Below are 16583 nucleotides of genomic sequence, written 5' to 3' on the forward strand. Positions count from 1 at the left end.
ATGTGTTCAACTAATATGGAGTGCCTCTCTGCCAGCGTCCGCCAGGGTATGAGATCAGGGGGTTCCCGGCGCTGTATGTGAAGCGCGTCCTCCGATGCTGTTCTGGCGTCTGCCAGCGCACCCGACCCTGTGGATGCCGGCAGCTTTACTCGTTACTTTACACTACGACTATGCTGGCTGACGCTGACTACGCCAACTACGTTGTGTGCGCCGGCGCCGTGATAATACACAAGTACCGAATTTAGCAACTACCGCCATCTTACGCCAGTCACATGTCGCAGACACTTCCAGCCCTGGTTTGGAGCAATGTCGATGCTCCGGGCATGCACTCTGCAGTCTGCACAGTCACCAGCACTGGGGCACTCGGGTCTGTCCTTCCCAGAGTCGGGGGCTGGGGCAAATTCAGCCCATGGGAGTGTGGTGCAGGTGTGACGGGGTCCGGGGGACACTCAGATCGGACTTCTGTCTTATGCCTCTTTACTCGGATTACCAACTGTGGGGTTCATTTACCAACGAGTGATAAATGGGGTTCCAGGTGTTATGTGTTCCTCTCCCCACTACCAGGTGTTCTGCCCCCAACTGTCATGAGTCCAGCCTCCAACTGTCACATGTTCTTCCCCCAACTATCAGCTTTATAACTCCCACCTGTGGGGTATTCTGCCCCCAAATGCCATGTGTCCAGCTCCCAACTGTCACAAGCTCCGCTCCCAACTGTCACATGTTCCGCTCCTCGTGGTCCTGTGACCATAGGCGAATCTAGGGGGTGGTCCGGGGGTGCACAGGACCACCCATTAGCCCATTTTGTAGCTGAGGGATGGGGCTTTCCAACGAGCCCAGCCCCGTGTCTCTAGCCCCCTGGAAACCAGAGATACGGCCAGGCAAAGCTGGAACGTTTTCCCTATAGGATAACATGGGACCTGCTAATTCCGACCCCCACCCAGTTCAACGGCTGCCAGTTCCCCCTTCGGCATCACTGAAGCTCGAGGTTGATCTCAGTCTAACCCAAATCGCTGGGCCTTTAATCTTATTCCAGGCTGGATCCATATGGGTTAATTGGTTCCAGGGATATTGAGGTTAAACCGTTTTTTTTTTTTTCATTTCTTAATTGTAATTTCATGACTGTTTATGTTGTTTGAGGGCAGATTTCTCTGGAACCAAACAGCCCAGTTTCACGGGACCAAAATCATTCGAAGCCAACTCAAAAGTTCTTCAATATGATACTGGTCTCATGTAAATGGGTCAGTTGGTTCCGAAGATATAGCTGGTTGGTTAAAGGGGGGTAGGGAGAGGGGAGTGGTTGTCTCTCCCCCTCACACCAGAAAATGCAGGGACTAGGCTGGTGTATAAGGGGTCAGCCTGGGAATGTCACTGCATGATCCTGGGACCATATTCCCGGGTAAATCCCTGCATTTTCTGTTGTGAAAGGGGAATTATTTTAAACAGCCATGACCTGCAGTGCTCTGAATACAGCCGGGCAGCCCCCTGCTCTCTGCCCAGCTGTCAATGACTGTCACCCCTGCAGCTTCCGCTCCAATTCTTCTCCCTGCTTTCACCTCAGCCCGCCCCCCCCTAATCATGTGGTGCCGGCGCCCGGCGTGCTCCCCCGACGTCACGCACAACAACAGCGCGCACAATATTTAAAATGTCCACTCGGCTAGAGGGGACACCAGGAGGGGAGTGGGAGCGTGCTCTGCGCTGCTCTCTGCTCCTCTCCCCATAGAAGCAGCTGCACCGCTCTCCATCTCTCCCTGCAGCAGCAGCGAAGGCTCATATAAAAATTTACAGTAAGTGGCACTTTTGGGGGCATTGCTTAAGGGACGCTATAAGTGGCGGTATGTGGGGGCATTACGCATAATGTGTCGCTTAATGTGTAAGGGGCATTACGGTGTGCAGCATCATGTGGAAGGGGCATTATGTGTGCAGCATCATGTGTAAGCGGCATTATGTGTGCAGCATCATGTGTAAGGGACATTATGTGTGCAGCATCATGTGTAATAGGTACTATGGTGCGCGGCATCATGTGTAATGGGTACTATGGTGTGCAGCATCATGTGTAATGGGTACTATGGGGTGCGGCATCATGTGTAATGGGTACTATGGTGTCCGGCATCATGTGTAATGGGTACTATGGTGCCATTAAGCAAGAACCCCCTAGCAATGAGCACGTAGGTAAGCAGCACTTATGTGGCAAATATGTAATGGGCATTACGGTTTGTTATATAGTATGTAATGGGCATCATGATATGTGGCACAATGTGTAATGGGCATTATGGTGTGTGGCCTTATGTGTAATTGGCATTACGGTGTGGGGCTTTATGTGTAATGGGTATTACGGAGTTTGCTAAAATGTGTAATGGGCATTACTCTGTATGGTCTAAAGTGTAATACCACACCCCTTTTTGTGATGCCACGCCTCCTTCCCACGAGGCCACACCCCCTTTTTGCCGCGCGGCTACGCCGCGCAAAGGTCCCTTTACTGTAGTATCTAGATCTGGGACCACCCATTACTATAATTCTAGATTCGCCTATGCCTGTGACCTAGGCCACAGATTGGGGGGAGGGGCGCAGGGAACGAGCGCCATAATTAGCGGATACAGATATTTATACACAAGCCGCTGCTCTGACACTGGGGCGATGGGAATAGAGAAAGCCCCGATCTCCTGGCGCCAGGTGATGTCTCCCCTCACCGCCGCCAAGAACTCGGAGCAGCCAGCCAATCAAACTCCCCGCGACTTTTTCACCTACTTAGGCAGCAGCCGTGCATATGGTCTGCCAGTTAAAAATAAAGACAATACGCATAAATTAGCATACATAATGCACCAATCTCCCCATTTAATATGCAAATTCCCTGAAACATTGCAGAACACCTTCTGTTCAGAGTGAATAAATTTGAATTTGCAATTAGAATAATCTTGTATAATTAATGAAAAGCGTCAATTTTGGCTCATAAGTAATTTGATTAACATGTTGATAGGGCACTTATCAAGCTCTCTAAACCACTGGGGCCGGGCTGGGATAAGAGGGGCTTGTAGGAGGCAGACGGAAGACAGACCGCAAGACCACCCCAGTCTGGAGGGACCACAGGCTGCAGAGTGAGGCTGGTTCCTGGGCCGTGTGGTGGGTGGGGGTATGTCCGGGTGGGAGCAGCACCAGTGACGCTGAATACCCGGGGGATGTATGGTGGGGGGGCGATGTATGGTGGGGGGTAGAATGGTTTAGGGATGTGCAGCTCAGGGTTACCACCACACATCAGCATGCCCAACGTGTACCAGACTATGCTATTAATAAGGGCGGTGTTGGCACAGGAACATCTAGTAGACTTTAGAAGCTTGGAGGAATGAAGCGTCTTACATAACAAGCAGTGGGCAGAGTGCCACTGGTGTTAAAATCCGGGTCACGGCGCCACCAGCATAAATATCCGTGTCACGTGACATCAGCTGTAATATCCGGGTCACGGCACCACCAGTGTTAATATCCGGGTCACAGTGCCACCAGTGTTAATATCCGGGTCACGGTGCCACCAGTGTTAATATCCGGGTCACAGTGCCACCAGTGTTAATATCCGGGTCACGGCGCCACCAGTGTTAATATCCGGGTCACAGTGCCACCAGTGTTAATATCCGGGTCACGGTGCCACCAGTGTTAATATCCGGGTCACAGTGCCACCAGTGTTAATATCCGGGTCACGGCGCCACCAGTGTTAATATCCGGGTCACGGCGCCACCAGTGTTAATATCCGGATCACAGTGCCACCAGTGTTAATATCCGGGTCACAGCGCCACCAGTGTTAATATCCGGGTCACGTGACATCAGCTGTAATATCCGGGTCACAGGGCCACCAGTGCTAATATCCGGGTCACAGTGCCAGCAGTGTTAATATACGGGTCACAGCGCCACCAGTGTTAATATCCGGGTCACGTGACATCAGCTGTAATATCCGGGTCACAGTGCCACCAGTGTTAATATCCGGGTCACAGCGCCACCAGTGTTAATATCCGGGTCACGTGACATCAGCTGTAATATCCGGGTCACAGTGCCACCAGTGTTAATATCCGGGTCACAGTGCCACCAGTGTTAATATCTGGGTCACAGCGCCACCAGTGTTAATATCTGGGTCACAGTGCCACCAGTGTTAATATCCGGGTCACAGTGCCACCAGTGCTAATATCCGGGTCACAGTGCCACCAGTGTTAATATCCGGGTCACAGTGCCACCAGTGCTAATATCCGGGTCACAGTGCCACCAGTGTTAATATCCGGGTCACAGTGCCACCAGTGCTAATATCCGGGTCACAGTGCCACCAGTGTTAATATCTGGGTCACAGTGCCACCAGTGTTAATATCTGGGTCACGGCGCCACCAGTGTTAATATCCGGGTCATGGTGCCACCAGTGTTAATATCCGGGTCACAGTGCCACCAGTGCTAATATCCGGGTCACAGTGCCACCAGTGCTAATATCCGGGTCACAGTGCCACCAGTGTTAATATCTGGGTCACGGCGCCACCAGTGTTAATATCCGAGTCATGGCGCCACCAGCATCTCGCTAATAAGAGAAGCAGAATAAACCTGTATTTATAGTCTATAGGGTTATGGTTTTATTTACTAAAGGTCGCTGTTCATCGATCTCCAAAAATAAATATACACCGATGTGTCCGGTATAATAATTCTGTTTCCAGAAAATGTTCCCATACTAGATTGCTAGAACTTGGCGGCCAATTTGCTTCCGCATCTGGCCGCTGGATTGTACACTGCAGGGTCACTGGGCCGCACTGCCCATTACTGCGGCTGCACACTCCTGTGCTAAGGATAGCAGTTTCTGCCTGTGCTGCTGGAATCTGATGTGTATACTGTGCTATAGGTGTGACTTCCACTGTTGTGCTACCTGCCCTGACCCCTGGGAACGGTTGTGCTATCTGCCCTGACCCCTGGGAACGCTTGTGCTATCTGCCCTGACCCCTGGGAACGCTTGTGCTACCTGCCCTGACCCCTGGGAACGGTTGTGCTACCTGCCCTGACCCCTGGGAACGGTTGTGCTACCAGTGTTAATATCCGGGTCACGGCGCCACCAGTGTTAATATCCGGGTCACAGCGCCACCAGTGTTAATATCCGGGTCACAGCGCCACCAGTGTTAATATCCGGGTCACAGCGCCACCAGTGTTAATATCCGGGTCACAGCGCCACCAATGTTAATATCCGGGTATCAGCGCCACCAGTGTTAATATCCGGGTCACAGCGCCACCAGTGTTAATATCCGGGTCACGGCGCCACCAATGTTAATATCCGGGTCACAGCGCCACCAGTGTTAATATCCGGGTCACGGCGCCACCAGTGTTAATATCCGGGTCACAGTGCCACCAGTGTTAATATCCGGGTCACAGCGCCACCAGTGCTAATATCTGGGTCACAGCGCCACCAATGTTAATATCCGGGTCACAGTGTCACCAGTGTTAATATCCGGGTCACGGCGCCACCAGTGTTAATATCCGGGTCACAGTGCCACCAGTGTTAATATCCGGGTCACAGTGCCACCAGTGTTAATATCCGGGTCACAGTGCCACCAGTGTTAACCCTCTGAGTGCCAACATCTACTGTATGAGACAAATGTGCAAAATAGCCAATAAAATTGCCCCCTTTGTATTGTGAGAAATATGGTTAGAATTGTATGAAAGATGCCTGTATTGCAACTTGAGTTATAGGTGAGACGTAGTAAATATAGAGCATATGATGTGGAAGGGGGTGTATTGTTTGGTTTAATTAAAAAGCAGTTACAGAATAAGATGTACATTGATAGTGTGGAGGGTACAGTGACATTTGTGGGTTTTGGGTGTGTGTGTGCGTGTTGTTTAGGTGTGTGTGTGTGCAATAGTATAGTATAGTATAGTAGTATAGTAGGGTCCAGCGTGGCAGCACAGGAGTACAGGACGGTGGCCCTGAGTCAGTGTCTCCTCCGCCTGGGTGGGAGTTAGGGTGCATGAGAGCAGGAGGCTGGGTGGTAAAGCATGATAGGGGAATGTGGGCAACACAGGGTGAGTGAAGTTACGGGGCAGGAGAACAGGAGGCAGGGCAGTGATAGAGGTGTGTGGGCATGAGGGGTAGGCATGGGCATTAGTGCAGACGCCATCGATGGTTGGCATTGATGGCGATTTTGCACCCTGCCATTGATAGTAGTAAAATATTACTTGGATAACCTTCGATTGTTGTAGCTATCGATGGTCATCCATTATATCTGACTGAATAGGCCGTGGGACAATCAGAACTCGGTGGCGGGACTGTCGGGTGTGGGGGGGCCGGATCTATGCTCCGTGTCCCGGCACCATAAAAAAAATTGAAACTTGATCGGTTCTCCTTTGCCATCGATGTAGGGAAACCATCTGGAAACCACATTGATGGCAAAAGTATTCAACATCGGCCATAAACCATCAATGATTTGAAATCATTGATGGTCGATGGGCATCCCTATAACTGGAGGAGGGTGGGGGACAGTATGCAGCTCCCGGCAGTGGGTGAGCGTCTCCTCGCACTGGGAGGGAGTGAGCGTGCATGAGAGCAGGAGGCTGTATAATAGTGGTATGTGGGCAAGACATTGATAAAAGTTGTGGCTCTGGTGCAGAGGACCGTGGGGACACTTCTGGCAGTGGGGGAACCTGCAGCAAGGGCCGGATTTCCCACCTAGGGGAGGCACCTGCTTGTGATGGTACAGGATCCCCCATTCTCTCATGCAGGAGCGGGGTCGCGGGGGTCCGCTGGGGGGTGGAATTGTCGGAAGGGGGTCAGGGGGGTCTGCAAATAGCGGGAGGGGGGGGGCGGGGGTCAGCGAGTTGCGGGAGGGGGGCGTGAATCGCGGGAAGGGGGGGTTCGCAAATTGCGGGAGGGGGGTTGTGGGGGTCAGTGAATCGCGGGAGGAGGGTTGCGGGGGGTCCGTGAATCGCGGGAGGGGGCGCGAGGGTGCCGTGAATCGCAGGAGTAGCGCCGTGAATCGCTGGAGGGGCGCAGGGGTACCGTGATTGAAGGGAGGGGGGGCGTAGGGGGGTGCCGTGAATCGCGGGAAGGGGGGCCTGCGAATCACGGGGTGGGGTTGCGGGGGTCCGGGGTGGGGTGCTGGCAGAGGGGGGTCAGGCAGACCTGCAGCTCACCTGGTGGCTGTGGAGTAATGGTGGATGGTGGGCGTGTACTGTAACACTGGCTGGGCGGGGGGAGGTGATGTCAAGGGGGTCGGGTGAGTAGAACACTGGTCTTTTCCCTAGGGGGGGTGGTTTTGTGTATAACGCTGGGCGGGAACGTTATACACATAGAACACTGGTCTTCTCCCTAGGGGGTGGGTTTGTGTATCCCGCTGGGCGGGAACGTTATATACATAGAACACTGGTCTTTTCCCTAGGGGAGGCAGGTTTGTGTATCCCGCTGGGCGGGAACGTTATATACATAGAACACTGGTCTTTTCGCTAGGGGGGGGGGGGGGGGCGGGTTTGTGTATCCCGCTGAGCGGGAACGTTATACACATAGAGCACTGGTCTTCTCCCTGGGGGGGTGGGTTTGTGTATCCCGCTGGGCGGGAACGTTATATACATAGAACACTGGTCTTTTCGCTAGGGGGGGGGGGGGTTTGTGTATCCCGCTGAGCGGGAACGTTATACACATAGAACACTGGTCTTCTCCCTAGGGGGGCGGGTTTGTGTATCCCGCTGGGCGGGAACGTTATACACATAGAACACTGGTCTTCTCCCTGGGGGGGTGGGTTTGTGTATCCCGCTGGGCGGGAACGTTATACACATAGAACACTGGTCTTCTCCCTAGGGGGGCGGGTTTGTGTATCCCGCTGGGCGGGAACGTTATACACATAGAACACTGGTCTTCTCCCTGGGGGGGGGGGTTTGTGTATCCCGCTGGGCGGGAACGTTATATACATAGAACACTGGTCTTTTCGCTAGGGGGGGGGGGGGGGGTTGTGTATCCCGCTGAGCGGAACGTTATACACATAGAACACTGGTCTTCTCCCTGGGGGGGTGGGTTTGTGTATCCCGCTGGGCGGGAACGTTATATACATAGAACACTGGTCTTTTCGCTAGGGGGGGGGGGGCGGGTTTGTGTATCCCGCTGAGCGGGAACGTTATACACATAGAACACTGGTCTTCTCCCTAGGGGGGCGGGTTTGTGTATCCCGCTGGGCGGGAACGTTATATACATAGAACACTGGTCTTTTCCCTAGGGGAGGCAGGTTTGTGTATCCCGCTGGGCGGGAACGTTATACACATAGAACACTGGTCTTCTCCCTGGGGGGGTGGGTTTGTGTATCCCGCTGGGCGGGAACGTTATACACATAGAACACTGGTCTTTTCGCTAGGGGGGGGAGGCAGGTTTGTGTATCCCGCTGGGCGGGAACGTTATATACATAGAACACTGGTCTTTTCGCTAGGGGGGGGGGGGGGGGGAGGCAGGTTTGTGTATCCCGCTGGGCGGGAACGTTATACACATAGAACACCCGTCTTTTCGCTAGGGGGGCGGGTTTGTGTATCCCGCTGGGCGGGAACGTTATACACATAGAACACTGGTCTTTTCGCTAGGGGGGCGGGTTTGTGTATCCCGCTGGGCGGGAACGTTATACACATAGAACACTGGTCTTCTCCCTGGGGGGGTGGGTTTGTGTATCCCGCTGGGCGGGAACGTTATACACATAGAACACTGGTCTTTTCGCTAGGGGGGGGAGGCAGGTTTGTGTATCCCGCTGGGCGGGAACGTTATATACATAGAACACTGGTCTTTTCGCTAGGGGGGGGGGGGGGGGGGGGGGGGGAGGCAGGTTTGTGTATCCCGCTGGGCGGGAACGTTATATACACAGGGGATGTGACAGATCTGGCTAAATATATAAGAGATAGTATAATATATATTACACACATATGCCACACCCTGGGCCAGGGGCGGCTGGTGTGATGCACGGATATGGTAATGAGGCACGAGGCATTGGATGCCTCCGGCTTGCATTAGTAGTCTGAGGACGCAACATCGGATCACGAACCACAACGTCGACCAGGAGATCCCTAGATAGATCAGCGACAGGACGATAACAAAATGTCGACGTGCACAAGGTTGCACAGGAAGGGCCGGCACAAGCAAAAAGTTGACATGACATGAAAAGTTTGACACAAGTCTTTTGTAGTGTCAGATCCACGTGGCCTCCGGCTGGTCATGGCGAGTACCACGAATCAGGAGGGGGCACACACCAGTGGCGGATCCAGAGGGGAGGCACAGCAACTGCCACCAACTGCCATTACACACTCACTGGCAGTTGGTGCTTCTCCTCTGGATCCACCTCCTTCTCTGGGTATACGGCACATACATTGGGTCGACCACGGAAGGTTGACAGGCCTTAGGTCGACACAGGGAAAAGGTTGACACAAGTATTACGTCGACATTGGGAAGGTCAACAGTTAAAAGGTCGACTTGGGGTTTTTCATGGGGGTTGTTTTGAGCCGACATGTGCCGACAGGCGGTACTTCATGTTCTACCATCCACTAGGGCGTGGAGGGCGGTGTCCATGTCGACTATGTTGACATATGGGACAAAAATGTGAAAAACCCATGTCGACCTAATGCTTGTATCAACTTTTTCTTGTGTTGACATTAATAGTGTTGACCCAATGCCCCATACCCCTGAGTGTGAGCCCCCAGGAACGGTGCCAATGGGAAGCAGAAACGGGCAGTGCCCAGATGGCCACAATTCTCCCAAATCCTTCCGCTGATCGGCACCGTCCACCTCCTCACCCCCGGCCACCACATGCAGCCCGGGGGGGGGGGGGCACGGAGCATGGCAGTGCCAGGACAGAGCACAGACTGCAATGTGAGGCATCTGCAAATACCACCCTGTACAGGACAGACGCCATTACATAGTAATACATATTATATAGCGCACACAGATGCCGTAGCGCATTACAGAGTACTGGGCCATTCACACAGGTCCCTGCACCAGTGGAGCTTACACTCTACTGTATGTTCCGCATCACACAATGTCATGTACTGTCAGCAGCCAACTAACCTGCCAGCATGTCCACGGGCTGTGGAAAGTAACATGGGAGAACATACAAACCCCACACTTATCAAGAACTCAGACCTGTCAGGCAGCAATACTAACCACTGCCCCAACCATGTTGTCTCAGTATGAAGTCAATCAGCTATTAATAGTGTTACCCCAAGAGGATACAATCAGGAGAGAACGCTAGTCATGTGTGTGGCATATGAATTATAACGTGCTGTAAATTCCGCTCCACCTGCGTCTAGTATATAACATGGCACACCTTACCATGTGGTATAAAGTCCGCTCCACCTGCGGCTAGTATATAACATGGCACACCTTACCATGTGGTATAAAGTCCACCCCACCTGCGGCTAGTATATAACATGGCACACCTTACCATGTGGTATAAAGTCCGCTCCACCTGCGGCTAGTATATAACATGGCACACCTTACCATGTGGGATAAAGTCCGCTCCACCTGCGGCTAGTATATAACATGGCACACCTTACCATGTGGTATAAAGTCCACCCCACCTGCGGCTAGTATATAACATGGCACACCTTACCATGTGGTATAAAGTCCGCTCCACCTGCGGCTAGTATATAACATGGCACACCTTACCATGTGGGATAAAGTCCGCTCCACCTGCGGCTAGTATATAACATGGCACACCTTACCATGTGGTATAAAGTCCACCCCACCTGCGGCTAGTATATAACATGGCACACCTTACCATGTGGTATAAAGTCCACCCCACCTGCGGCTAGTATATAACATGGCACACCTTACCATGTGGTATAAAGTCCGCTCCACCTGCGGCTAGTATATAACATGGCACACCTTACCATGTGGTATAAAGTCCGCTCCACCTGCGGCTAGTATATAACATGGCACACCTTACCATGTGGTATAAAGTCCACTCCACCTGCGGCTAGTATATAACATGGCACACCTTACCATGTGGTATAAAGTCCGCTCCACCTGCGGCTAGTATATAACATGGCACACCTTACCATGTGGTATAAAGTCCGCTCCACCTGCAGCTAGTATATAACATGGCACACCTTACCATGTGGTATAAAGTCTGCTCCACCTGCGGCTAGTATATAACATGGCACACCTTACCATGTGGTATAAAGTCCGGTCCACCTGCGGCTAGTATATAACATGGCACACCTTACCATGTGGTATAAAGTCCGCTCCACCTGCGGCTAGTATATAACATGGCACACCTTACCATGTGGTATAAAGTCCGCTCCACCTGCGTCTAGTATATAACATGGCACACCTTACCATGTGGTATAAAGTCCGCTCCACCTGCGTCTAGTATATAACATGGCACACCTTACCATGTGGTATAAAGTCCGCTCCACCTGCGGCTAGTATATAACATGGCACACCTTACCATGTGGTATAAAGTCCGCTCCACCTGCGGCTAGTATATAACATGGCACACCTTACCATGTGGTATAAAGTCCGCTCCACCTGCGTCTAGTATATAACATGGCACACCTTACCATGTGGTATAAAGTCCGCTCCACCTGCGGCTAGTATATAACATGGCACACCTTGCCATGTGGTATAAAGTCCGCTCCACCTGCGTCTAGTATATAACATGGCACACCTTACCATGTGGTATAAAGTCCACCCCACCTGCGGCTAGTATATAACATGGCACACCTTACCATGTGGTATAAAGTCCGCTCCACCTGCGGCTAGTATATAACATGGCACACCTTACCATGTGGTATAAAGTCCGCTCCACCTGCGTCTAGTATATAACATGGCACACCTTACCATGTGGTATAAAGTCCACCCCACCTGCGGCTAGTATATAACATGGCACACCTTACCATGTGGTATAAAGTCCGCTCCACCTGCGGCTAGTATATAACATGGCACACCTTACCATGTGGTATAAAGTCCACCCCACCTGCGGCTAGTATATAACATGGCACACCTTACCATGTGGTATAAAGTCCGCTCCACCTGCGGCTAGTATATAACATGGCACACCTTACCATGTGGTATAAAGTCCGCTCCACCTGCGGCTAGTATATAACATGGCACACCTTACCATGTGGTATAAAGTCCGCTCCACCTGCGGCTAGTATATAACATGGCACACCTTACCATGTGGTATAAAGTCCGCTCCACCTGCAGCTAGTATATAACATGGCACACCTTACCATGTGGTATAAAGTCTGCTCCACCTGCGGCTAGTATATAACATGGCACACCTTACCATGTGGTATAAAGTCCACCCCACCTGCGGCTAGTATATAACATGGCACACCTTACCATGTGGTATAAAGTCCGGTCCACCTGCGGCTAGTATATAACATGGCACACCTTACCATGTGGTATAAAGTCCGCTCCACCTGCGGCTAGTATATAACATGGCACACCTTACCATGTGGTATAAAGTCCGCTCCACCTGCGGCTAGTATATAACATGGCACACCTTACCATGTGGTATAAAGTCCACCCCACCTGCGGCTAGTATATAACATGGCACACCTTACCATGTGGTATAAAGTCCACCCCACCTGCGGCTAGTATATAACATGGCACACCTTACCATGTGGTATAAAGTCCACCCCACCTGCGGCTAGTATATAACATGGCACACCTTACCATGTGGTATAAAGTCCGCTCCACCTGCGGCTAGTATATAACATGGCACACCTTACCATGTGGTATAAAGTCCGCCCCACCTGCGGCTAGTATATAACATGGCACACCTTACCATGTGGTATAAAGTCCGCCCCACCTGCGGCTAGTATATAACATGGCACACCTTACCATGTGGTATAAAGTCCACCCCACCTGCGGCTAGTATATAACATGGCACACCTTACCATGTGGTATAAAGTCCGCTCCACCTGCGGCTAGTATATAACATTGCACACCTTACCATGTGGTATAAAGTCCACCCCACCTGCGGCTAGTATATAACATGGCACACCTTACCATGTGGTATAAAGTCCGCTCCACCTGCGGCTAGTATATAACATGGCACACCTTACCATGTGGTATAAAGTCCACCCCACCTGCGGCTAGTATATAACATGGCACACCTTACCATGTGGTATAAAGTCCGCTCCACTTGCGGCTAGTATATAACATGGCACACCTTACCATGTGGTATAAAGTCCGCTCCACCTGCGGCTAGTATATAACATGGCACACCTTACCATGTGGTATAAAGTCCACCCCACCTGCGGCTAGTATATAACATGGCACACCTTACCATGTGGTATAAAGTCCACCCCACCTGCGGCTAGTATATAACATGGCACATGTGGTATAAAGTCCGCTCCACCTGCGGCTAGTATATAACATGGCACACCTTACCATGTGGTATAAAGTCCGCTCCACCTGCGGCTAGTATATAACATGGCACACCTTACCATGTGGTATAAAGTCTGCTCCACCTGCGGCTAGTATATAACATGGCACACCTTACCATGTGGTATAAAGTCCGCTCCACCTGCGGCTAGTATATAACATGGCACACCTTACCTGTCTATGATGACCGGGTCTGAGGGGGTCTCGTTGCGATTCCCGCAGCTCTTCTTGTCACAGCAGCGGCTGTAATTGAATAGCAGAAAATACAATCAGATCCTGGATCGCAGGTGACATGGGAGGGATCTGATTGGATCCCTTTCTGTGCTGAATGCAGAAAGAAGCCCATATGCTTCTCTAGGGCACAGGTTCTCAAACTTGGTCCTCAGGACCCCACACAGTGCATGCAGGGCCGCCGACAGGGGGGTGTTGTGGGTACAGCTGTCACAGGCTTTGGCCTCTGGAAGGGCCTGGACAGCTCATTTTGCCCACAGCAACACTTTGCTGCCTGCTCAGTCCTCAGAAGGTCCCGAAGCACAGGCTTCTTCAATGGCTTTTGAGCCAATCAAATCGGCTGCCGGTACACAAGCTCTGATTGGCACACCAGCCGGTGCTGCATTTTAATTGGCTGCCTGCATTGAAGAAGCCTGTGCTTTAACGCCAGTGCTAATATTACTGTTATGTCATCATGGTGACTGTCTGGTAAGTATCAATCCTTCATTTCTCTGCACCCGTTATACGAGATACGAGTGATGTCACGGTGTAATCCCCTGAGGTTCTCCCCACTCATCCGCTCCTCATTATATTTGTTATAGTAACACGTTCCCCTGGCGCTCTGCCTGTGGGACAAACACGTGGAGGTGCTAGTGACAGTTACCAGGCTGGAGGTCTCGGCAGGCCACCAGAGATGTCACTTCAAGCAGCAGATGGAAGACAACAGGAACAAACGTCAGCTGCCCTGCGCTGCCAGCCGCCCCCATCACCACTTCTGTAGCAGCTGCCCTGCGCTGCCAGCCGCCCCCATCACCACTTCTGTAGCAGCTGCCCTGCGCTGCCAGCCGCCCCCCCCCCCATCACCACTTCTGTAGCAGCTGCCCTGCGCTGCCAGCCGCCCCCCCCCCATCACCACTTCTGTAGCAGCTGCCCTGCGCTGCCAGCCACCCCCCACCACCACCACCACCACTTCTGTAGCAGCTGCCCTGCGCTGCCAGCCGCCCCCCACCACCACCACCACCACTTCTGTAGCAGCTGCCCTGCGCTGCCAGCCACCCCCCACCACCACCACCACCACTTCTGTAGCAGCTGCGCTGCCAGCCGCCCCCCACCACCACCACCACCACTTCTGTAGCAGCTGCCCTGCGCTGCCAGCCACCCACCACCACCACCACTTCTGTAGCAGCTGCCCTGCGCTGCCAGCCGCCCCCCACCATCACCACCACCTCTTCTGTAGCCGCTGCCCTGCGCTGCCAGCCGCCCCCATCACCACTTCTGTAGCAGCTGCCCTGCGCTGCCAGCCGCCCCCCACCATCACCACCACCTCTTCTGTAGCCGCTGCCCTGCGCTGCCAGCCGCCCCCCACTTCTATAGCAGCTGCCCTGCGATGCCAGCCGCCCCCCCCCACTTCTATAGCAGCTGCCCTGCGCTGCCAGCCGCCCCCCCCCCCACCACCACCACTTCTATAGCAGCTGCCTTGCGCTGCCAGCCGCCCCCCCCACACTTCTATAGCAGCTGCCCTGCGCTGCCAGCCGCCACCCCCCCCCACCACTTCTGTAGCAGCTGCCCTGCGCTGCCAGCCGCCCCCCCCACCACCACCACTTCTATAGCAGCTGCCTTGCGCTGCCAGCCGCCCCCCCCCCACTTCTATAGCAGCTGCCTTGCGCTGCCAGCCGCCCCCCCACTTCTATAGCAGCTGCCCTGCGCTGCCAGCCGCCCCCCCCCACCACTTCTGTAGCAGCTGCCCTGCGCTGCCAGCCGCCCCCCCCCACTTCTATAGCAGCTGCCCTGCGCTGCCAGCCGCCCCCCCCCACCACCACCACTTCTATAGCAGCTGCCTTGCGCTGCCAGCCGCCCCCCCCACTTCTATAGCAGCTGCCTCGCGCTGCCAGCCGCCCCCCCCCCCCACTTCTATAGCAGCTGCCCTGCGCTGCCAGCCGCCCCCCCCCACCACTTCTGTAGCAGCTGCCCTGCGCTGCCAGCCGCCCCCACATCACCACCACAACTTCATTAGAAGCTGCCCTGCGCTGCCAGCCGCCCCCCACCACCACCACTTCTGTAGCAGCTGCCCTGCGCTGCCAGCCGCCCCCCACCATCACCACCACCTCTTCTGTAGCCGCTGCCCTGCGCTGCCAGCCGCCCCCCACTTCTATAGCAGCTGCCCTGCGCTGCCAGCCGCCCCCCCCACTTCTATAGCAGCTGCCCTGCGCTGCCAGCCACCCCCACCACCACCACCACTTCTATAGCAGCTGCCTTGCGCTGCCAGCCGCCCCCCCCCACTTCTATAGCAGCTGCCCTGCACTGCCAGCCGCCCCCCCCCCACCACCACTACTTCTATAGCAGCTGCCTTGCGCTGCCAGCCGCCCCCCCCACTTCTATAGCAGCTGCCTTGCGCTGCCAGCCGCCCCCCCACTTCTATAGCAGCTGCCCTGCGCTGCCAGCCGCCCCCCCCCACCACTTCTGTAGCAGCTGCCCTGCGCTGCCAGCCGCCCCCCCACTTCTATAGCAGCTGCCCTGCGCTGCCAGCCGCCCCCCCCACCACTTCTGTAGCAGCTGCCCTGCGCTGCCAGCCACCCCCCCACTTCTATAGCAGCTGCCCTGCGCTGCCAGCCGCCCCCCCCCCCACCATCACCACTTCTATAGCAGCTTCCTTGCGCTGCCAGCCGCCCCCCCACTTCTATAGCAGCTGCCCTGCGCTGCCAGCCGCCCCCCCCACCACTTCTGTAACAGCTGCCCTGCGCTGCCAGCCACCCCCCCACTTCTATAGCAGCTGCCCTGCGCTGCCAGCCGCCCCCCCCCCACCACCACCACTTCTATAGCAGCTGCCTTGCGCTGCCAGCCGCCCCCCCCCCACTTCTATAGCAGCTGCCTTGCGCTGCCAGCCGCCCCCCCCCACTTCTATAGCAGCTGCCCTGCGCTGCCAGCCGCCCCCCCCCCACCACTTCTGTAGCAGCTGCCCTGCGCTGCCCGCCGCCCCCACATCACCACCACCACTTCAATAGCAGCTGCCCTG

At 54.2% G+C, this 16583-nt stretch overlaps 1 protein-coding gene across 4 annotated transcripts in view; it reads right to left on the reverse strand.

The window, feature by feature from the left end:
* The window catches only part of LOC146058941 (transcription factor COE3-like), a 169324-nt gene that overhangs the window by 86639 nt on the left and 66102 nt on the right, over positions 1-16583 (reverse strand). For all 4 annotated transcript variants that reach the window (XM_083171306.1, XM_083171236.1, XM_083171191.1 and 1 more), the window contains exon 6: positions 13535-13603. In XM_083171306.1, coding sequence (XP_083027432.1) covers positions 13535-13603 — 69 coding nt within the window. The remainder of the gene's footprint in view (positions 1-13534; positions 13604-16583) is intronic.

This window comes from Crinia signifera, chromosome 1 (assembly GCF_055691185.1).
Source record: "Crinia signifera chromosome 1, ASM5569118v1, whole genome shotgun sequence".
In the NCBI taxonomy this organism is placed as follows: Eukaryota; Metazoa; Chordata; class Amphibia; order Anura; family Myobatrachidae; genus Crinia; species Crinia signifera.